We start from the raw sequence: 24,892 nt of genomic DNA, 5'->3' as shown, positions 1-24,892 counted from the left end.
GGGCAACAAAGACAATCCATTTGGTATTGGAGACACTGCAACTTTAAAAAGCCAAAAGGAGGCTTAGTAGAGGAGCTGATAACAAAACACATCTGTAAAGATTTTTTTTTCTCCTCTTTCCCCTAACTTAATGCTACTTTAGCAGCTAAGATTTGTTTTGCAGAAAGGAGTTTATTTCCTTACAGAATTTATTTTCTTTCCATTGTTTACTCTTTTTGTTCAGCTGCTGACTACTCTTCGGTCTCAATAAGATTAATTTTTAAATATTTATTTTAGAACTGATTACATTTTTCTTCAATTACAGGTGTAGACATTTAACTGGATCCAGAAAATGAATTATTTCTTTCTTCCAAGTCAAATCAAGTGCTTTTTGCCTTATACATACTACCAACTTTGCTACTAACCTGTTGACTCCTTTTTAATCTCATTGTTTTGTTTTTCCCATGTTTTTTTCTTTACTTTTCTGCTAAGTTAAATTTTAAGTTAAAGGAGAAATAACTTTTTACCATCAACACCAAAGAGTGGTATAAAAGTGTCAGCAGCGACAAGTACTCTAAAATGAAGCGAAACCTGGTTCTGTTTGGTTTTCCTTGTAGCAATGAAGATTGGTAAGTGAATTCTGTTATTTAAAAGAACATCAATGCATGAAAAAAAGACTCTTATGAGTAATGTTATATAATACCATAGGGTATATTTAGTCACGAGTCAAGTAAGTCTACTGAATTTCAGCTACTTCTCTGTATTTGGTATTAAACTTAGGACAGAACTCATCACCTCTAACTTTAGATGCCTGAAAGTTAAGCTAGTCCAGACTACTTATGTAGATGCTTCTATAGACAGGAAAGAAAGAAACCTCCTGAGTGACTCATCCTATTCTAGGATGCCTGAGATATGAGACCCCTCTTGGTGACTGAGAGAGCTGAAATGAATCATCCTCTTAAACACACAGCTTAGACTAGGAAACTATCTTTAGTCAGCTAAAGTTGTGTGAAACAAATCTGACTTATGTTGAAGTGCTGAATACACAAAATACTGCTTAACTAAGAGGAAAAAAAAATCTTATTCAAACAACTTCAATACTGTAATGTGGCTAGAATTTTCATCTTGGCCTTACTGTCTCTTACTAGCATTGATTGTTTTTGCTGCTCTTCAAAAACAGTTCAAATTTGTAATGTGGTCTTTAATACCCTGGTGTTTATCCAATAGATAATTCACTGTAATTCAAGGTGGTAAAGTTGACCAAGAAATCTGAAGACTGTAAAAGAGACATATTACCAGAAACATGAGAGGGAGAACTCCAACATCTCTGACAACACTGACAAGTAGGAAAAGAGAGACTTGAATATTAACAAGTAATTTCACTTTAATCTTTTTAACAAATTAAAGACTTCCCAATTTGTACTTAATCAGCTTGTGCCACAAGTAGTTGCAGTATTTTAAAGAAGCACATGGGTTAGCAGTTCTTCTCAACCCTGCTGTTTTAATCCATGTTGTTCCTATCAGTATTAGGCTCTTACAGAAAGTCTCGTACAATATAACTATTGAACTTTCTTGACTACGAATGTTATAGCAGCTGTTAGGCACTCTATAATGTATTTCACAATCAGCTAAATCAACAAAGTATTTTTAACAATGAACAGTTCAGAACTGACAGATCTACTGTCTTGTTCATAACTGCTTATCACAGCATAGATATCATATATTTTTTCCAGGTGCTTCCTATAGTTAGGATACCTTCACAGAAGCCGCTCACAAAAGATAAGGTCAAAAAAGAGATGAAAAATGTGCAAGCTTCATACACTCCTGGTTTTATCATCAGACAAAATACCTTTGGGTGAAGGACTGTACCAGTCACAAACAGCACACAGCAGCTTTTATTAGAGTGAGAGAACATTAAAAGTTTGAAATTCCGTTTGTGTTCCTTCTTCTTGGCAGCATAAATGTAAACTGAAATTGTTAACATCCTCATACAGCTGTTCAGAGTGAAACATCACTTCCCAATTATAATAAATCAATTTAGAAATAAATTGTTGCAAAGCCTGTAGCATTCTGTACTGCCAAAAGAGAAAACAGACACTATGCACAGACATGGGGAGTCACTCAGTGTAGACTTTCCTTTGGCAAGAACATAACATTATGTGTGCTAACCGGCCAGTGTGACTGGCTGGGAACGGGCAGACTTTCTGGGGAGAGAGGGGAAGGGGCCCTCTCCTTTCTGCCTCAATCTACAGTGGTAGTAATTCTAGATCCAATCAAAGAAGGATTCTGAGACTACACATATAAACTAGATGCCAGAGCTTCAGAAACTATATATCAGTGTATAACCCTTTGTTATTTGCTTTATCCCAATGTCTATGACACAGCTTACACACAGCGATACTCCTGCTCTTAATCCTAAGAAACATTCTGTAAACTGAGAATTATTGCCAGGAATATCTCTTCAGAAGAATACTCAGTAACTTTGAAACAAACCACATACAACTTCAAATAGAAATACTTATTTCATTCAAGGTAACTTACCTTTTAGCAGCATACTCTAATCTTAAGAATACCAACAATATGTAACAGGCCTTAACTACCCTTCTTGTGGATTACCTCTTTTAAAAGTTCTGTGTATACACTTAACTCCAATTGTAATGGCAATACAAGTTTTCAGCAGATATAAAACATTCTGGGTATAAAATAATGCAAAAAAATCTTTAAATAAGCTCTTGGTATGGTAATAGAACTGTGAGAATAAAGATACAAAATAAATTGTGTGGAATGTTTCTGCAATTTGCCATTTCTGGTAACTGATGTGAGGACAAGGTGAACAGTTACAGTGGATACAGCAAATGGGTTTACTCTATAAGCCTTGCAAGGACAGAGAGACAAGGAGACACAGAGACAGAGGGAGAACTCTGGTGCCATCACTACCAGACTAAAACTTCATCTCATGTATATCCGAAATAATTTCAGTGACGCCCATAAAAATCAACTGAGATACTCTACTCTACAAATACAGAAAGTATGAGCCTTCAGCTGATTGATTTGCTAACGTACCTGAAAGAAACCAGCACTTGTACAAGTTAATCTACTGCATTTTATTTCAGATTATATTAATCACCTCAATACTTTGCTTCTTTGCAAGCAATTATTGTTTTCTGTCATGCTGATTAACAATCATAATTTCTCCTGGGATAAACCTCATTTGAAATAACTGTTGCCCTAAGCAGTCTTAGAATTATTTATCCCTCAAATGTCAGAAACAATGCATTCTCTCTCACCCTAACTTTTAGGACAGATCTACGAATATCCATGTGTCGGCGAGTACCTACATAGTGCAAGCTGTTAGCTCTCCAAAATAGTGGTATGAAACTATTTTGGTTCCTATTAAAATTACCACTATGTTTAACAAAATGACACCTTGACACATTACATTTCAGCACAGTGATCATGTTAAAAAGCAGTGTCAATTATTTCTAACCATTTCAGCTAGAGCACTTTTCTCCTGGGATAAGACACTGATGTGCAGTATGTTCATCTAGACTGAGTCTGGCCTTCCTCTTAATGTTTGATATACTCTCATTATCATCCCTGTTTGCTTTTGAACTTCTTTCAAGACAAGGATCATTCATTCGAATGTATTTCCTGCAGAAGAACAGTAAGTGTTCTCTAAATTGTATGCCAGACTTCCTTTTTATTAATTAGTTATACATATATGAAATCTCTTCATTTTTAGGGAGCAACTCTAGTGACACCAGTGTTGCAAATGAGTATCATTCAGATATACTGGCTACCCAAGAGCTTCTATTGATTTAAAGGAAAAAAATAGAAAAAAGTCTTGCATCTTTTTAACCTTTCCCCATTAAAACTTCAAATAGAAGAACTCTATTAGATATATTCAAGTACCAACCGGAGGTTCAAAGTCCATAGCTCTAGGTACTTGATTACAAAAGCAGCAGAAGCACATTTTAAAAGATATTTGCATGCCACAAACAAAGACTTTTGTTCAGTATAATTTTCAAAACTTATTTCAATGGAAATCAACAATCCATAAGATTTTAAACCACCTGCAGTGGAACAGAGAGATTACTTCAGAGAAACTCTAACAAGTTTCAGACTCTAAGTTTGAAGGCTTAATTTCAACTTAATTATATAACAATTCTGTTCCTTCCCTACTGCAGAAATATGCCGTCTCTTATGAAAATTCTTTGTCCAACCAAGAAAACCTCATTTTACAATGTGCAGCTGAATTCATTATCATATATAAATCCAGTTTTCATGTGATTTCCACACACACAATGAGCAGTAATAGATAGTTTTTGCTACACAGTGACATTTAAATTTACCTTGTTGTAAACAATTGGATGTTTTTATTTGAAATAATCAACTCTTCAGATGCCTCAATATCAAAAACAGTGACTTCCCTACCATTACAGGTGTGTTTCCACATACATATTGTATTACATGTGGTTTCAAAACCAGTCTAGACTTCTTTTAGTCAAACCCGAGGAAAAGACTTTTCAGTCATAAATAAATGATTCTTTTTCTCTATCCAGCAGCAGAATCTACCCAGCAATAATATTAGTCTTATTGATATTTGTCTAATGATGACATAAATGTGGCTTTTACTTGACTTTTACTGATCCTTTGGATGCTAACTTAGTGTAAATATACCCACACTGACCCGTATAATACACAACTTGTGAGGAAATCTGCTTTTTGGACATGGATTGGTAAGAATTTTTTCATCAGTGTCTCAGAAATCTTCAAAAGTATTCAGAATTTTTGGTGTTAGGGACACCAGAGGACAAAAAAATGCAAAACAGACCTTCATTATAAATAAAATTAGAAACAGATGTACAGTACATATGAAATAAGAATATCTGGTGAAATTTGTCATTTGGGCATTTCATATTTTAAAGAAGATTACCCTTATTAATTTGCAATTCATATTCTGTCAAATTTGAGCTCAAATTTAAGTCAATCCAAGTTCAAGTTTTGTGACTTTCTAGAAAGGGAACATTACTCTACTTGTTGTAACCAAATAATCCCTCCATGAATTCTATCCCTAGCTGTGATAGAATTCAGAATTTCATTGTTCTGAAAATGTGCTGACTGAAAAGGCTGGAGTTGCTTTGATAAACTGCTTAAAGTTGAGTAAGCTGTTTAAGTGTTTCTCTCGCTTTTTAATTCTGCACAGTTAAAATAATGTTTTCTATTTGGATCTATGTATTTATTTATTCAGACATAGATTTCTAGTTTCTTTTGAGATATAGTTTTCTGCTTGATGACCAATTATTTAATGTCTTGAATTAAAAAAAGCTTTGCTTGTTTAACTTGTCAAGTTTTTATCCAACTAAAGCTGATATTACACCAACATGGATTTTAGTTGGACTGAAAATATAGCCTGAGAGGTTTAAATATGGGTTAGCAGTAAACAGAAAATTGTGTAGAATAGACAATCTTGTATTTGTTATTCTGGCAGCCTTTCCATGCTGTCTAGGGAATGGTGAAAAAAAAAAAAAAAAAAAGGAAATCACTCCAACCTTTTCAGATATCTCCTTTTCCTTCTAGCAAGAAAACAGGTGGTCCTCTGAGGTACAGTAACAGGAAAGAATGAGAAAGCATGAGAAGTAAAGCACAAGGTAAACGCTGATGTTAGGGTCTCCCTTTCATCGTGCTAGGATCCAATCTAATTCTGACTTAGCACCACTCAAAGTCTATTATCAGAGAAGCTCCTTCGTTTGTTTGTCCATATTCAGCACCTGATGAAAAGTATGGAAGATGCACAGAATTCAGTTGTTTCAGCTGAATGGGATACAGACAAACATATGAGAACCCTCACTCAGGGGAACATGAGAATCAAACAGTGACACAAACATGCACACAAGTCAGTAAGAGGTAACTACTGCGTTTTTGGATGGACTCACACTGTGAGTTCTTATGCATATTCTAGTTATCTGAGGAGATGAAAATACATCACACACATACATACTTTCTTCCATCTCTGATTACCAAAAATAATTAATGTATCCTTCATTTAGTCAGGAAGCCTACACGAAGAAAATGCAATGAATTAAAATAAATATAAAAAATTTAAAGGAATACGAGCTCCAGGAGAATAGAAGTATTGCCAGGGAAAGATAATGTCAGGCACAGGGAGGGAGGGTGTCTGGTGCCAAGCAAAGCCGAGGGCTGTGCAATCACCTCTATCAGTGCTCTATCAGTGTCTACACTCCAGCCAAATCCAGAGAAAACAAGGAGTCAAAGATTCAGGTCAATAAGCTTATAGGCGATTTGCACAAACAGCTCCTGCAGCAAGGTAAAAAACAAAGTCATATTGGCTTTTCTTTTTTATTCCTTCTCTTTGAACTCCTTGGTCCAAACACACACTGGAAATGTCAGTGTTATATGCAAGAATTTAAAGAGCTGAGCTTCTTAATCCCGTTAAGAAATAAGAACAAAGTTGCCTGTAAAGATCTCCTTATTGAGCTCAAAGTGATTATGGTATAGCTGCCTTACTTATCCTACCTCCACTTGCTATAGCAAAAGAGTTAGAAATTTGTCGTGAAATCCATTACTGAAAAGGAAAGAAACATTATTGATTAAGAGGTTTCTGGTTAAAAAAAGGAACAGCAACAAAAAAAAAAAGGCAAACAAGAAAAAAAAGGCATAAATCTACTTTTTGATCCAAAAACAGAAAATAGCAAGCATATTGTTAGTTATTATATGTCTAACCCGAAAGAAGCAAAGAATATTTACACAGATGTACACAGGCATACACACAGACTCAAAGTCATACTCAGAGGAAAAAGGGACACACTGAAATCATTCTCAGGGTGTTAAGAGTTTGGCTGGTATTATAGATGATAACATGATAGCTTTGCACATGAAGTATGAAGGGAAAGATTAATACACAGACGAACTTAGCTTTGTATATGCTTTCTTATATGAGGAATCACACTGTAGCTGTTTCCCTGAATCTCAAGCCTGGCTGCACAATCAGGTCACATGGTTTAACATAAAAAATTCCAGTCCTAAGCTGCTTTGGCAGGCTAGTGACAAAATACTGTACATGAGCAGAAAACTTGGTTTAGGTTCTGAGCTCATCGCCTCGTGCCCAAGCAGAATACAAGAATATAGCAGCAGGTATGTACCCATTATGCAGGTCATAAATTCCTGGAGTCCTCTGGCTGACTTAAAACTGTATATGAGTTTCAGACTGCAATGGATTCCCCTCATCCCCCTCTTCACTCACAAATAACCAATGTATCAGGAACTGCAACCACACATCAACTGGCTAAGACATACATCACTACAGGCACACCTAGCATTCATGCTATGGATTCTAAAAGCATTGCATCATGAAACAATCAGTCTTCATCCACCTCATGTGTACCCCATATCTTCCCATGTCACCAACTGAAGCACAGTTTGTACTGGAAAGCAGAAGCCATTTGCTTTCCAATCTACCACCAGCAGTGTTAAGGCCACTGAATCTCCTTCCACTGAGGCCTGGTGCCAATGCTGCCTCGTGGTGAAGTAACATGGAAAGCCTACAACATGAGGATTAAGAGCAACAGCTGTGCTATAAGCAAAGAACAGGAGAATTTGACAAAATTGTCCTGGGAAGCATGACAGCAAGAAATGGACTCGCTCTCTTTGATTATTAGGTATGTACGTTCCTTCAGTTGCCTCTTTCTCCTGGCAAAAGTCCCCCATTTTTTCTCTTGATTATAGACCTCCTCTATTTGCTTCTCCTGCCTCCTCTCTGAACACAGCTATTTAACTATCTACTAATTTCAAGTGATCTCTTTCATTGCTTAAGATAACTTTCCCTTCAAAAGTGAATCCCTCATTAAACACTTCTCCTAGGAAGCTCACAAGGATCTGCAATTTGTTTAGCCAATTCCCACCTCTATGAAGTAGCCAAGGCTCCTATTCTCCCTCCTCTCTACAGAGAAGAAAAGGTGTCACCACCATATGAGTACGGCGAACAGACCAGAGTATTTTTTTTATTTTTCCTGAGGGTATCTAGGCAGGATGACAGCAATCAGTGACTACAAAGCCAAACTACTTCACATCTCAGATGAGCTTTATTTAGTACTTTGCTTTTCATCCCACCACCTTCAATTTGGTCTTTGCATTGTTCTGCCATTCATGTCCCCTCCTTCTATCTGCCCTTCTGAAATTATTAGCCCTATCACGCCTCCAGCTCACTTCTTCTCTTGTCTCTGTTAGCATTTTCTTGTTCCAACCTATAACAGACAAAATTTAATCCGCATGTACTATCTCCTAGCTTCCAAAGTAGGTTTTCAGCCATCTAGTCTATCACTCCTCTGCATGGAAGACAGGCTTTTTCCTTATTCCGAATGTTTAAATACTGTCATTTATCTAATAAATCTTCTAGATCTGAATTTAATTTAAATTAATCTTAGTCTGATACAGACTCTTGATTCCAAATACTCACTATCTGGACATAAAAAAAAAAAAAAAAAAAAAAAAAAAAAAAAAAAAAAAAAAAAAAAAAAATCAGTAAAGGAGATTCCAGGCTAATACAGGCTTTGTGTGAACAGAATTATCAGATACTCTTTTTATTGGCAGTACATCAATTTGTAGTAACTAAGCATAAACAGCAATTTTTGAAGGCTTTTTTTCAAACTCAAAAAAATGTAATGCACTATCACCAAGGCTACCTTCTACAAAGTTTTTTGTTTCTACTCCAAAGATACAGACCAGTGCAGCTTTGCAGTAGAAGACCACTATGACTATGTTATTATTGCTGCTTCCAAAATATTTCCTTTCCCCTGATCTCACTGTCAAAACTGCAAACAAATCAAAGTTCACTGCCATCTATTATGAGGCTTTTCATCCAAAAGGCTAAAAAAAAATAGAGTTGGAAGCTTAAAACAATCCCTGGCAAATACTAGGTCAGTCATTTCCATTCTAGCTTTGAATATTTACATGCTTAAAAATTGTTCACTTCTTCACATTTGAGTGTAAAGGAGGACTACATAGGAATGCAGCAAAGTTAATTGTGGATTTGTGGTGAGGCAGAACTATGGAAGAGGAGAAATTTTCCAGATTCCTTGTTGCAAAAGCCATTAATGAACAAAAGAAGAAGGGAAAAGTAATATCCAAAAGTCAAAATTTTGAAACCTGAGAACAGTTGTAAAATGACATGTAGCTCAATCAATGTGATTAATTTGCTTCACACTTTGCCGAGGCTTTCGCCTCCACCTTCTAATTCTGGCAACTATTCTGCTGAATCTATCTCACAAACCCAAATTAATAAGGTGGGAATGACAAGTATGGCTTTATAAAGGTTAGCTGTTTGCAATTTAGAGAGTAAGAGACTGCTCTCTGCTTATAATACAATCCAGCACAGCTTGACAGTAAAATCTCTTTAGTCAAGAAGCCAAAGTTATCAAGTTGGAAACCCGTACTTTACCTACTTTCATTCCTTTGAATGAATTGTGAGTTCAGTAAATTTCTGCCTTCTGTGGTTAGTCTGCATAGTAAAAGCCTCTGGTTTTAGGTGATACTTGAATTTACATAGTGCAAAAAGCATACCATGGATAGAGTCTCACAAACAGCTCCTCCCCAACAGCTGTGCCACTCGTTCCCCATGCCCCCATGTTCCCCATGTTCCCCATCCCCTGTTTCTTGCAGGAAGCCCCATTTGTCCTCTTGTTTGGAGTCAGCTGGGAAGAAACCCCAGGGGAGGGAAAGAGGGAGAGAGATATTTATATCCAAGAAAACACCTTTACTTTCTAGAACCTTTAATGGAAAACATAGGTGACCTCATGGTAATGACACTTAAGATGTGTCCCTGAAGCAGCAGGACACTCAGTGGAAGTTGAGACATTAATAAAAATCAGCACAACTCTACTCTATCTCATTCAATCCTTTTCCAGGGATATTCTCAACTTGCTTCAAAGTGGGACATTCTGTCACACTGCCTCTGCTGCAGGTAGATTGGGGTTTTATGTGTCCCTTGATCCTTAGAAATTTCCTTTCCAACTTTTCTTCTGCGGCAGTTGCACTGGAGAGGCTTAAGATTCTTTTCTAACTACAGTACATTTGGAAAAAGGACTGCTGAGAATTCAGAAGGTATTTAGCTTGAAGAATCAGCAAATGTTTTTAACAAAACATATGATAATCAAGATTCAGATTTAAATGTATTCCCACTTGATTCCTGATCTTCTTTAATACAATGGCCTGGATTCATCATTTTCGCTGAAAGATGTCTTTATTAAAGAGAAGATCCAAGATAACTTGAAATTCAATGTGAATTAACAATATTTATTGCAATTAAAAAAAAAAGTCACACTTTTTTCCTTGATTTCACCCAAAACCATAGTATTTGCTATTGGTGGGCCCTGGAAATGCAGTGAGAAGTAAAGACAGATAACTAAATCAAACTGGTATGCTATGAACTGACACTAGTGCATAGTCTTCCACCGCTGACAGAAGGAATTCAAGAGACTCCAATAGAACAACTATGCACATGGTGGTTTAAATATTTATTTATTCATGCCAATAGTAGGACCAGTACCTTTTTCCAGCTAAGGAAAATGGTGCCTGAAAGGCAAGTGAACAAGTGAACACAAAGTAATAGTAGTACTTGTTCACATCACAGTTATAACAGTACTAAATTCTCTTTGTTTCTGTCCATAATCTGTTCTCTCCTCGCAGTAAGGTTTGTGGCAGGTGAACCCTAAACTATTGACTAGTCTGTTTTGATTTCTTAGGTTGACTTATTAAGTATCAAGAACCTATAGCACAAAAGTAAATAATTTTGTTAAAAGTATGTAAGCTACATAGAGGACACAGACAATCGTTGTCTATAATATTCTACAGTCAGAACACTGGACTCTTCCAACAGATTTCTTTGACTTCGACCAAAACAGGTGAAAATAACATAAAACCAGAAGCATATCAAGCTATCATGAAAAAACATATGTCAGTATCTGGGAAAGAACAGAAAGACAGAGAAATCATCAATATCCAAATGCCTGAGGGGTTAGTGGACTAACAGAAGAACACCACCACAACTCCAGCTATGTGATAGGCAGCCTTACCTGCAGAAGACAAACAATAATCAAGTGGAAATCTGACAGGAAGAAGGTTAATTCAATGCTTGAAATAACAGTACACAGCAGTGAGTTTTTTCTGTGAGTTGAATGGGAAGCAGCACAACCTTGCAGACTGAATACCGGGTAAGAATGAATTGGTGTGACTTATGCTAAAATACCTCTATCTTCAATAATTTGCAAGCAACAAATGCACCAAAAAGGTATCTGCAACTTCAAAAGTTATCCCTCCACAAATCACTAGTTTTCTACCATACATAATAAGTTCTATAATAAGCTATATTTTAATCCTAGAATCTACAGACACAATCTGTTTTTCTTGCAATGTTTCCTAGGCAGAGCACTATCCCTAAGCAATGAACAGACATGCTGCATTACTAGCTTCGGATCTGCTGATAATTGACTTCTGAGGACTGTTCTCTACAGTTCAACATGGAGAAAATAACACTCGAAGGAAAATATTAAAAGCAAGACAATTCACACACCTGAAAAGTGTCTTTCAACACACTTAAATATTTACCCCTTACCAGACTTAACTCCATAAGTGACTCTTTTCCCCATTAAGGTACTATATTAATAGGGCTTTTTATAGATTATAAACCAAAAAATCTTTTTGACCAATTGAACACAGTTTGGCCAGTATTCTCTCAAGAGGTTGGCTACAATGATTACCTTTATTACAAAAGTATTCCACTTCTTCACAGTTCAGATTTTCAGGCTCAAACTCTGCAGAAAAGCTTTCCTCCAATGGAAAGTCTTCTTTCGAGATAGTATCATTTTCCTCAGACAGGCACTCTTCTTCTTCATCCTCAGTGGCATCTTCAAGGGGCCCTTTAAAAAGAATCAGGAACACTGTGGCAAAACCATCTAAAAGGACAATGTGAAATAAAACCTTAGTGAGCTTATAACTGGAGTTCTCTAGCTAGTTTTTCCTTCCATAGCTGTGTTCAGCATTTATTAGAATTGGACAAATAACATATTATGGAAATTGAAATTGAAAGTGACTTTTCCTGATGACTTCAGAATATGCAAAATGTCATTAATAATATGTATTAATAATACTCACACATAGGGGGTTTTCATTATTCATTGGGCTCTAGTACTAAAACAGTTTTAACGGCGGAAATCAAAGCTATATTTGTAAAACCACATAAACAGTGAAGAGCCTTCTCTTGTTTGTTAGTGATTGTTTTTGATGCTGAATTACAGTACTTAAAATGTTCCTTTTACAGGCTTTGTTAATCAAATTAAAACTACTGACAACAGTGAAATACTACAAAGGTATTAAGAGTACAAACTTCAGCTTATTCTGCTATTTTGCTTCAAGCAGCCCCTGATGGTATCCATAATCTTTTATTTGCCAGACTCTTTAGTGGACTCCCAGCCAATGGACAGGACTCAGACAGACTATCCACTCATTTCACAGAGGGCAAACAAATGTTGTGGTAAACTACCAGCCAAGGGCTACAGAAACATAAACCAGTTACAGAAGCAGGGTATGAGTTGAAATTTGAAAGGGCAGCCTGAGGTCTTTGACCTTTCTGCTAATTACCTAGACATAGTATTGCTACAGATCCTCTCAAAGAGCCAATGCCAGAAAGGCATAACACAAAACACCGAGGTTACTAATTGGAATATACTCAAAAATTAAAATTTCTTCTTTCTTAAATACACACACTTCAAAATCACTGGTTAATAGTAACTATTTGCTAAAGACATCTCTTGTGTAGGGTGTAGAATTTTACCCTAGATTTAAATAGAGATTTGAAATGACTGAACATATTTTAATTTAACTAAGATTTTATTAAATGTCGGTATGTTTCAAAATCCATCTTAAGACTGGATTTCAAAGGAGAGATTTCATTATACATGGTTGAGGCTTGAAAAAATTACATGTTTCACTCTCCAATGAAAGCACAGCCTCATTTATAATTGACTGAGTATTTCTTCTTCAAAATGAAAGCGAGCTAGCTAATGAAAAAAAATGTGATTTGTATTTATATGATAGTTTTACAGTATTAAATACACTATTCCTATATAATCTATCATGCTGAGATACAATACATAAATGATTGTGTTGTGTTCAATGAAAAGGAAGGAATAAATTTTTAAAGAAATCAAATATTGACTACAGTCTAATTTTATGTAATTTATTACAAACCATTGACTACCTACATTTATTAAAACAGCAAAATTCACTTTAGGCTAGGTTGTGTAATTCTTGCTTCAGAGGAATATGATGGTTACTTTTTATTGAAATTGATTGAGATTCCCAGCTGGGATTCCATAAATTAATATAGCTTACTATCTTCCATGGAAATATGACTCTCTGTGCCAGCTGAGAATCTGACCAAATGAACCCACTTTTGTGGTCACACACTCGCCAACGCTAGCTGTCATTCAACAATATAGCTCCTAAAATAAGGGGCTATTATTATGGCTGAAGAAATAAAGATTCTCACTATCAAACTATCCATTACTGTTAATTGCACCTTCCAGCCACGCTGGGAAAAAATCCAGCAACTGCATATGCACAGGGAATGAAGAGTGGCTATCGCACGGTACGGAACAGAGAACAAAGCACACGCTGGAGCAGAGCGCTGCAGCTGAACATGGGCAGCCCAGGCACCTCACGTGTGTCCAGGTTCATGGCAGAAATGAAAGAACAAGGGGTTCTGCACAAACCATCAGAAATACTGTTATTACAACGTGACATCATCTGTAGAGTCATTGGTGTGCTCTCCTAGTAAGATGTGGATAAATAAATTAGGATGGAAAAACACAATGAAACAAAAAATATGCTATTTTAGGGAAAAGTAAATTTTTGCCACACAGATAAAGACGGATAAATACCATGTTTTGCATCATTTCAAATGAAGCTACATGCCCTTAATAAATTTTCCACATATTTTAAATTTGGGGGAAAAATTTAAACTTCAGCCAACATTTCAGTGAAAGTCAATTTCCTGCTGCACGACTGATTCTTTGTCATTTGACTTTTTCAAATGCATCTTGCAAAATCCAGCAAAAGCAGTTTATCTGCAAGTAATCCAATTGGCATGTGTACATGACATTTAGGTCTGTTTCTAGATGTTAAACCAGTTTGTTTGATCAGGTCACCAGTAAGCAATCAGCAAGCTAATCATCACTGTGTGTTAATTAGGAAAAGAATAGAAATTCAGTTGGTATGCTTTCATTTGCAGCACTCATGGAAACACACCTTATGATTTCCATTGACACTTTCCAAGAAAGCAGAAGAAATACAATGTACATGCCAAATCCACAGAGCCAGTTCAAACCCCTGTAATTTTGTAGCTTGGGACTTTATTTTTTAAATGAGTCTCAGATTGAAAAGAATCTTGACTAATGCCACCACAGGTACATCCTATGTATGATCATTTCCTAAAGTTACCTGTCCAAGCATTTGCAAGCAGAAACGTAAATGCAGTCACATCCAGAGGAGAGTAGAAGTATGCATGCATCTGCAAAGGGCTTTGCCTTGTGCGTGCCAGCCCAAACACAAAACCCAGTGATGTTTATCCAGGAGCGCACACATGGGCACACATCAGAGCTTTACATAACAGTTCACCTCAGGGGCTGACATCAGAGGCTGTGCTTCAAACACCAGCATGACTTTTGTTGAAGTTGAAGATCTGTGCATAAATTATTTTTCTAGGTTTCAGGCAGCTGCTGCCTTGTCTAATTCACCCAACTAGAACTTGATCCTTGTGACAAATTCTGTCTTATGCATGTTGAGCCATCTTTCATTTTTTTAATGTTCAAATAGATTCAGCTCATGCCCAGAGCTATGAACTGATAACTTTAACTAAAGAGTAAAGCGTTGTTCAACACGAGTAAGACCAACCCACATGAATAAGATCAAAATTAAGTCTTTCTCAGTTTCACGGGAACTCAAAATTGATGCCAAATTTCTGTGGCCATTTTTAACTATCATTCAAACTAACAGTGGCTTAAAGAAAAGAGTAAAATCCAAACTCCATTACTAGGAAGAATAAATAGATTAGTTTCTCTATTCTTGACTAGTTCATATAATTACTTGCACATAAACAGAAAATAAATAAAAATAAATTTTCAGAATCTCAAAATAAAGATTACATAGAACTACATATTCTTGACAAATGCAAACACATTACCTATGCATGCTTATGTTTGCCTAATTTGAACATGTGCTTCCAAAAACATCTTACCCATACCAGCAAATCAAGTCAGCTAGAGAACTAAGAATTTCTCTGGTTCAAAAGGTTTCAAAAAAGTTTCAAAGTTTAATAGCTCCTCTATCTAGGGAACAAAAGATGCACAAAAGCTATGCAACTTCTTCCTTGATCTAAAATACTTAAAAACACAGAGTCATAGAGACAAAAATAAATAAGGCTTTAAAAAGAATAGAGTTTCTTTCAACTGTTTTCTCTGATAATGCTTTTTTTCCCACAGTTGTTATTATGTTGATATATTACCTTCAACAGTCAGAATACAGGTTAATCAGTTACTTTAGTACCACACTTTTCTTTCTGCATTTATTTTAAATTGTTGGCTTAATTTAATAGTATTACATCCATTACTTATACTAATCATGTTGAGTACCTATGGCACAAAATGTACAATGTTGGCTTTTATTTCAACTGGACCAGAGTTAAGATTCTATCCCGTTCTGATGAAAAATCCTTTTCAATAACTGCTGATTAAGTGTGACTATACAACCAATGACCACAATGACATAGCAATGCAAACCCAAAAATTTCTACTACTGAAATTTATCTGTCACATTCCCAGAGCAACAACATAAGTGATCCGACAGTAAACAACTCTGACATATGACTAGACTCTTTAATAATTAAAGCAGTAAAATTTCACACTTAAGCAGTTAAGGAATTTAGATGAATAGTTAATTGCAGAGATAGTCTAGATGTTTGTCTTCTCATTTCAGCAATTCTTCTCCTATTAGCAGTTTGTAAAAGTATGTGATGTAATCTAAGGAGAGTTGATTCTGAAATGCTTCAGATTAGCTAGGTACATGACAAACAGTTAAGAATTCCCAATCACACTTGGTGAAAACTCCAGTTCCGATTTGAAATAGGGGTACTGAAGGCAGATTAGGTCTCCTTTGATTCATTATGGATTTTGCATGAAGCCCTGAAAAAAACTGTTTCCTTTATAAAACAAGCAAATACTTGTGTTGTACACAACAGAAGATTTTGAGGGGTTGAGTAATTTACTAACTCACTTGGTACTTACTCCAATTCATGAATATTTATTGATATAAACACAATCTCAAATCTTTTTGCAAATAGCATAGATAACCAAGAGGCAGTAAAAAATCAGCACAATTAATGACAGCAACGAAGGAGTCAATGTGGCAGAAATCTGTATGGGTTAGCGGACACAGGAGTCCACTTCGAAAAACCACCACATATAATTTGATACAAATAACAGTATCTACTGAGGAGTGGCTGACGAGTGAGCTGCATGTGCCTTCATGGAGAAAATTACTTCTGATTGAGGCCACTTGCCAGCACAGTGTGGAGAAATCTGAACTGTGCTCTCTAATTTGTACCAGATTTACAGACACTCAAGGATGTATTTTTTAGCAATGTTAATGTATTAAATGCTAAATAAATATTCCTGAAATATCACATACTGTAATATAAATGCAGACAGATGCAAGCACACAAAGACAGCTAGCTAAGTGACAATCTTTATACAGTGAGTAACAGTGAGTAACTCAGTACTTGAAAAGACAGGCTACTTAAGCAAAACAAAACAAACACTGTAAGAATTTTAATAGCTTGTAAAAGTGTGAGAATATACCACCAACAAAGGATTTGCATTCACTTAACAACAGATGCCTTTGTTACAAGAAACACTCCTCTGAACACAAATTTGAGCATCAGACCCTTTGAGTGCATTAGTTCTGATACATCAATGCTTGACTCCAGTTTTATGGTACTATAACTGTAATGAAATAATTGAAATCCAATAACATTGAACTGGGTAAGTTCTGTAATAATTTCTCATAGTCAAATTCATCAGACTTCTCCCTAATGAAACCACTTAAACACAAGCTCAAATTAAGCACGTGCTTATATGCTTTCTTATCCAGTGTTTTGCACTTAAATGCATGTATCCTGTGGTAGGGAAGTATCACTGAAATAATTATCTCATGAAAATGTGAAGTGGTTAGTTTCCTGTCACCGACCAATAGCCTCCTACATTCCCAGAGCAGTAGCATAAATCAGTGCTCTTAGCAAATTAAGAATGCTTCAGAAAGCCTACACTGCTTGACAGTGAGTGGCTGGGGAGAGGTTAATGAGTATAATTAGTAGTAGTAGCATTAAATAGCAAGAACTCTGATAAATCGGAGGCCTGAAATTCCCCGGATCTACATCAGACATTTTGCATGTTCTGTGGGATCTATTCAGTATTTTCTAGGAAAACATGCTGCCACACACAGATTATCCTTAGCTTATGGTAAGACCTAGGTATGTGATGCTCTCTGATTACAGAGGGAAAAGCTTCAGAAAAATCAATCCATTTGTCTCCTGTTTCAACAAGAACATTTTATTCTAAGTACAAACAATAACATATGAAAACCAGCTGTGAATTCTATTAATTCACATTGTTGGGAAATTCGATCAGGAATACTAAAAATACAATTGAGGGTTCAATTTATTTCATTTGAAATAGGCAATGGGAGTGAAGACACCATACAGTAGTTCAGGGTTCTCTTTCTCTTGGGAAGTTTTCTACACAAGATTTCCTAGAGACTTCTCCCATGTTCCAGTTAACTCAAAGGAGTGGTTGTCTCCAATGACTTTGCTTTTACAACATCCTGGAGATAAATTTAACAGTGATCTGAACAACCCTAGCTTCTTCTTTTGAGGAAGAAATTTTTGCACAACACTACCTAAAATATGCTCCCAAGTTCCTCGTTGGGAATCTGATTTTCTTGGGTTTTGTAAAATTTTTGAAAAGTCCCTCCTCAGATATTTCAGACCCTATATGTTCAACCATGGCTGAACATGGTATGGACTGATATAACAAGGGAGATAAATATATGCTGTAGCAATCAGAATAAATGTTCAATTTCTGTCAAGGACAAGGACTGCCAGATACTGTCAGAACAAATCCTGAGATGATCCATACTCTCCTGAGAAGGAGAACCTCCGACTAGAAGTAACTAGATAAATCAGAAAAATGGAAGTACATAAGTCTGCAGCTAATATCATAGATGATAATAAAGATATCAATAGAAATTCTTCTATTGAACTAATAGAAATAGAAATTCTTCTGTTGAACTAATTGCTCCCCCAACAACCTGACACCATGACTGTCCATGCTATTTTTCCCTTGTGACTTTTGGTCAATAGTGATCCAAATATTCAGTTTTCATAGTAAAAAATATTGCCTCTCCCTTCCTTCTTTTGAGAACTGTAAATTTTTTAATCACACTATTCCCTGAGAACAGAGAGAAAAAGGGCAAGAGAAGAGCCTGAAGATTCTTATGATAGACATTAAATGGCTATACCTAAGCTTGAGAAACTGACCAATTTTAAAGCAGGAATAGCTTTAAAACAAAGCTACTGCCAGTAGGTGACTGAAGAGCAACTGGGAAATCAGTTTAGAAAAAAAAGACTTAAATAATTTCTTACGGTCAATATTTGTCAAACCACTCCCACTTTTGCTGAAATGCTTCCCTCGTCAGTCCCTTGAGATTTCTACTTATATTAAATAAGTTATTTTTGTCATTCCTATTCTGCTTTGAGCTCTACTCTGGAGATGCAATGTTGCCTGCGCACACCAAACCTCTCCGGTCTGTTATGCAAACTGGCTGAACTTCATAACTTTTGTCCAGATTGCTTCAATTTGTGACCAACTCCTTACATCTTCATTTTGGCACTCAAGCAGAATGAACCATTTCTCACTTTCAGACTGGGAGAAACTTTATGACCATGATTCAACAATAAACTTAATAGAAAGAATGGAAAAGAAATGCTCTTTGGACACTATAAATCTATACCAACCTGATATAATTGAGCTTCACAACAAGAAAAAAAAGCCCAAAAGTATAATTCTGTAGAAAAAAAAAATTAAAAAATAGTTATTTTTAAACACCTAAGTTCTTCCTGCAGCCACTCACTTTTAACGTAACTTGCATCAGGGGATCTGGTAGGAAGGAAACATTTTTATTAATTTTCCCCTTATCTGTAAGAAGAATGCTGATTTTTTTTTTCATTTACGTTCCTTGCCTGCAGGTAGTAGACCAAGAAAATCATATAGCAGAAATTTTTTCTTTTGATTAATTTCTTTCCATGTGTTATGTTATTTCTTATATATAATTGATTTCAGGTTTTGCTCGTAGCTGTACATCTTTTTTATATCTGTACCTACTGCCTTCCTTCAATCAAGAAAGTTGAAGGAAATTACCTGAATTTTGTTAAGTTTATTAAAAAAAGAGCTCTGTGAATATTTAAATTGAGTTTTGAAATGGTAATACAAGAAAGATATTAGAGAATTTTAATAGTAGGTTCAATTTGACCCACAGACTATTGAAGAAAGGGTCAAATTTTATTCAAATGATTTCTTTATGGAAAAAAATATGAACACTTTGATTTTAATAAAGTAGATTAATATTCTTCACTGCTAGGTCTTTTGGCACTTCAGTGCATGACAGCATTAACCGTGCTTGTACATAAACTTTTCAAAGACCTTTAAATGTTCCAGTAATTTTGAACTTCACTTTCATTTATCCCCTTGTCTTCTTTTCTCTTACCATTATCCTGGAGGCCACAACAAAATTGGCAGTGCCTATGGTCAGTCTGCTCTTAGAGCCAAGGCCAGAATATTTCCAGATAATAAAGCTGAAATGATGAAAAAGTGACCATTGAGAAAATACTTAGGGACATATTAATTTCAAAAAATAGAATGCAAGTGTGCACAGAACATGAGCTGCAAGACCTTTGCAGTTAAGTATCAGACCTCAGTTTTCAAGCAGGGGCTCATGCCAAAACACGTCTGAATTCTACCTACACTCGTAACAGCTTCATAGCAGATGCTCCACAGCAGATGTTGTTCTGGGAATTTCTGGTGATACAAGAGGAGAAGGAGAAGGACAGAGGTGACAAGTACTGTGACTCAGCATCCTACTAAACTCACAGCAGCAACACAGAACCACCAGAGTACCACAGTACACCAACCTTTCTGAAGGGAGTTTTTAACTGAAGCCTGAAAAGCAAACAGAACATTCAGAGATGAATTTGTGATCCTTTTACATAACTTTCCATATTGGGAATAATTTTGCAATGGCAGTTTATCAGTAGTTTTCTTAATTTTAACAGGGTTAACAAGGAAAATTTCATGTTTCCTTGTGCAGAAATGTTATCCTTGAAATACTTTTCCCTGAATTATGATATATTTTGCAGGTTTGAGGTTTTTTTGCAGTATGATTCTGCTAACTTTTATAAAACAATTTTTGAAATTACTAGAAATCTAATTTGACAATATAATTTGCCCCATAGTACACAGCTGCCACTGATGCAAATATTATCCAGTTCCAGTGGATTGTTTCAGCTAGATGAGTATGATGATAATGTTTAAATTTACAAAGTTAAAAAAAGAATTAAATCTTCCTACACTATGTAAGAAGATGGCTTCTTAATTCTGTGACGTTTCATAAGATTATATGCATTTATGTAATAAAAATGCAACTATTTGATGATTCAAATGTCTATGAGAAGTGTTATTGATTTTTATATCTAAGTGTATAAAAAGAAAAAATATATAACATATATTTTGAATTTTTTTAAACGCGTTGATATTGTTTTCTACAGGTAAGGTATTTTAAGTTTGGATATTCACCTTTCTAATAAAGGAAAAACCCTCATCTTGCATCTTACAACAAAGGATATAAAAATTAGAGGTGGAATTTTAGGAAAATACTCAATACTCTCTTTTCACTTCACTACCATAGGGTTTGGGGTTTTTTTAACTCAAGAAAACAGAGGATAGACACATCTACACAAACTAGTCAACACCTCTCATATAAGGTCTATGGTATGCTGCTTTAAACAGTCCACGGAAATCCTCTGAGGATTCAGGATCCAGCAATTTTCAGTGAATCCTTTCCTCCAGTCGTAGCAAACTGTGATACTGGTAAGTTTTCATGTCCTAACCTCACCATTCAGAGTTTCAAACACGTAGGTAACACACTACCTGTTACTCAGGACACCTTCCTTGATAGCCTGTCTCCTTCATCACAGACTGCTACAGCCAAGCAGTTTCAAACACCATACCCCAAATAGGATAAATTTTATCATAGACATGGCCAAGTGATGCTCGGAGCTGAAAGCTTTTCAGAGCCACGAAGGCAACAAAAGTTCTCTCTGCTTCCAGGTCCAGTGCTGCCCTTACTCCAAACACAGGACTTCACTGGCAATCACATGAGCAGTGAGTGACACATACTGGTATTTGCTGATCACTGTTCTCACTCACCTGCTGGAGGGAAAAATGTGATGCAAGTAGGAGCACTTTGAAGCCGCTAATGATGCTGCTGCAGTACATTTAATGGCCAGCATGTTAGCTACGATGAAAGAGGAAGCTCACATCAAGTACATTAGGGGATCAGAGGAATACATACTCATTACTCACTGTAATTTTACATCCCCAGTTTCAAGACAAAATATTCACATTTTTCTCCCACAGCAAAGAGACACTATACTGGTATATAAAATTAAGGGGTCTTTTTTCTTCTGTTTATTTAATATTTTCTAAGTTTGTATGTAGCTGCAGAATATTCCTGTTCATCATTTTCTTAGATGGAAACTGGCCTCTCATCTCTGTACATCATCATGCAATTAAATCAAAAAGGAAAAAAAAAAGGAATCTGGACTTTTCAGGTCCAGAAATCAGTAGCAAACTGATGACTTCTCTGTCAAGTTACTATTTCCCTTCAAATTACTATTTCTTTTCTTTCCCCTGTCTTTCTGATGTAAGTGAAACAGAGTATTCTCTGCAGAAAAATGAGCCCCTGAAAGACAGCCCAAATTCAAATTCTAGTAACATGACCAAAGCTACCAAGATTGTATGTAGAATTCAGTGCCAGTTTGAGTTAGACCTCAGTAAAAAGTCAGCACACGTAAAATGATGCATACCACAATGACACAGTCAAAGAAAAAACCTGAGGTCCCACTGCATAGAAACGTTAATGCATAGTTTCTTTTCTGTGGATATTCACATCTCATTTTGCCCACTACACTGTTGAGTATGATTAGTTACAGTAACAGTTGGTGTAGTTTACAATGATGCACCATAAGGGTGAAATGTATTGTTTGTTTGTTTGTTTTTAAGATTCTTCAAAGAATAACAGTATAACAATATTTATTGTGTTAACTGAAAATATAATGGACACCATGGAAAAACTCTAACTTATATCATCACATCTCAGGAATATGTAGTATAATGACAGCATAGTCTAGGTCACTTTTATGATAGGATTTATTGAAAAATAACAACATTTATAGGTAATTTATAGTCCTACACCTTCATGTATTTAAACCCTAAAATACAAATAAGCAAACTATATCTTTTAAAATAAACTAGAAGTGCATGTTGCAATGCACTTGAGTTCTTTAATATCCCTGCTCAACTTTTAAATACTTTAATTTGATTCATCACTGATAGGAATTGCGAGATTGCACAAAATACATTGTGTGCCCCCTTGAGTTGGCATAACCTGCTGGTTTTCTGAGTTAATCACTAATTAATAATTTGAAAACACAAAGTCATTATGTCATTTCCAGACAATGAGTTTTTAAATGGTGCATGTTATGTCCTAGCCTTTTCAGTAAGAAAAAATAAGTTTTATTTCTCTGGAAACCAGATGGCTGGTAAGTGTTATTATGAGGCTATGCAAATCTCAAAGCAATAAGCATGAAATCAAAACAAGAATTCATTTTCCTCTCCTCTTATCATGATTGTTGTTTTGTTGAACCAACTTATGGAATAATACAACTCCTACAAATTAGGCCATTGGATGTTTTGGCAATGATGAGTTGGTAATCCATCTCCTCTTTCTTTTTCATTGAAAATAGGAGTTCTGGAAATATTTTTTCCCCTATACTTTCAACCTTCCTCATATCTTGTTCTATATGCCAATCTTATTCCAGGCTGAGTCTTCTCAGTAAACTTACTCACTTGAAAAGTTTACCGGCTCTACTATTATTACAATTTAATTATCAAAACATCCTTAACTGGCTTATGTTTTGGTTTAGGCAAGCTTTTTCCTTAGGAATAAAATCCAGAAGAGTTATTTGTTATTTTCTCTCACGTAAGGAGTGACATGGAAGTGACAGTGTCACCCTATCACTAAAGCTCCATACTTTAAAGATTTTCAAAGTACAACCACCAATACAACTACATAACTTTGCAGTATCCAATTTTACAAAACTCGCAGAATACTCTGAAAAATCTTAAATAGCTAAAGCTGACCAAAAAAAAACAAAGAAACTAAATATGAAGTATTGATTTCCAAATGGAATTGGCTTCTAAATAGTTAGAAGTACCTTAACTGACAAAACATACACTTTTAAAAACTTCCTGTGGACCTAAATATTTTGAAAAGGTCTGGTATAGGCCTATAAAACACTGTAAAAAAAAAGGATCAGAATGTCATTCTAGATGTCTAAGTCTTACTTTTCATTCTTATTCTTTTATTATTACATGACATATTCATTGCTAATAAATTTTAGTACTTAGTTTTATCATTTTGTATTTTAAATTCTTACATGTAGCATTTAATATTTATGGAAACATCTCAGTGTTCTTACATCATAATGTCTGTATTAACATGTTAAAACATTTCTAGCTATTATCACATGGTGTCATTTTATGAAGCAAATAAGAACAGTGACAATTATGTAACACTGCTTTTGGTTTATCATGAAATAATGTCAAAATATGACTAAATGGCTAATCCACGAAAATAAATTGAAACTCTTTTCCCCAACAGACTTCTTGCCAAATGTAGTTCCCTTTCACGAAAAAAATCATATTTGCCAAAGTATTTTCCAGTAAATAATTGCCCTTTTTTAAATCTCTTGCCATAGCTACTAACACATCTCCCTGATCTGAGTGACCCTGTCTGCACAGGGGGTTGGACAAGATGACTTCTAGAGGCCTCTTCCAACCTCAAGCGTTCTGTGTATTCAGTATTAATTCAGAAGATGCTGCACATTTTCTTATACTACCTCATCAGGAGCCAGATAGAAGCCTCTGTAGTGTACTCTCACATGCTTTTCAGTACTAGCACTTCCAACTGCAGCATCAAATAGACATAAAGGTAACAAATAAGAAGAATATCCTTGAATTCCTCCAAAACTATCAAGTCAAGAACAAGTGCTCTAGTGAGATTTTAACTAGACACAGAGCATTTGTAGCACTGAGGCAATAGTTCGAATGGATCCATGACTGGAATCAACACTGCCTGCATTTGGGTCCTGTAAGGTTTGACTGTATTAGACAAGCTCTTCACTCCATTTTCCCTTTAGGTTTTACACTATAGTTTCATTTCTTCTGTCTGCTGGTGTTCTATGTTAAACTTGTGAAAAGTTTAACATGACATTCTTAATACATGCACAAGCACATGGTATGGTGAAAATGGCCAGTCTCTTCGCGAACGAAGAACCGGGGAAGGTCTTTCCACCTTCCAGCCTGCGCATTGGATTTTTTAGGTGAGACACAGTGTGCGCGGAACTGAGCCCACCCTTTAATCCTGAGGTTCATCTGCCGGGGCCAAGCAC

The 24,892-nt window shown here is 35.7% G+C and overlaps 1 protein-coding gene across 3 annotated transcripts in view; it reads right to left on the bottom strand.

The window, feature by feature from the left end:
* Nucleotides 1-24,892, bottom strand: part of ZFPM2 (zinc finger protein, FOG family member 2) — a 310,759-nt gene that overhangs the window by 237,572 nt on the left and 48,295 nt on the right. For 2 of the 3 annotated variants that reach the window (XM_027891295.1, XM_027891297.1), the window contains exon 2: nucleotides 11,754-11,912. The exons of the other annotated variant lie outside the window; for it this stretch is intronic. In XM_027891295.1, coding sequence (XP_027747096.1) covers nucleotides 11,754-11,912 — 159 coding nt within the window. The remainder of the gene's footprint in view (nucleotides 1-11,753; nucleotides 11,913-24,892) is intronic. 3 annotated transcript variants of the gene reach the window in all.

Source organism: Empidonax traillii, unplaced genomic scaffold, assembly GCF_003031625.1.
Source record: "Empidonax traillii isolate 1590-97213 ecotype Southwest subspecies unplaced genomic scaffold, ASM303162v1 scaffold318:size782537, whole genome shotgun sequence".
Lineage (NCBI taxonomy): Eukaryota > Metazoa > Chordata > Aves > Passeriformes > Tyrannidae > Empidonax > Empidonax traillii.
Note: the sequence above shows the minus strand (reverse complement) of the source record. Positions and strands in the feature narration are given on the sequence as shown.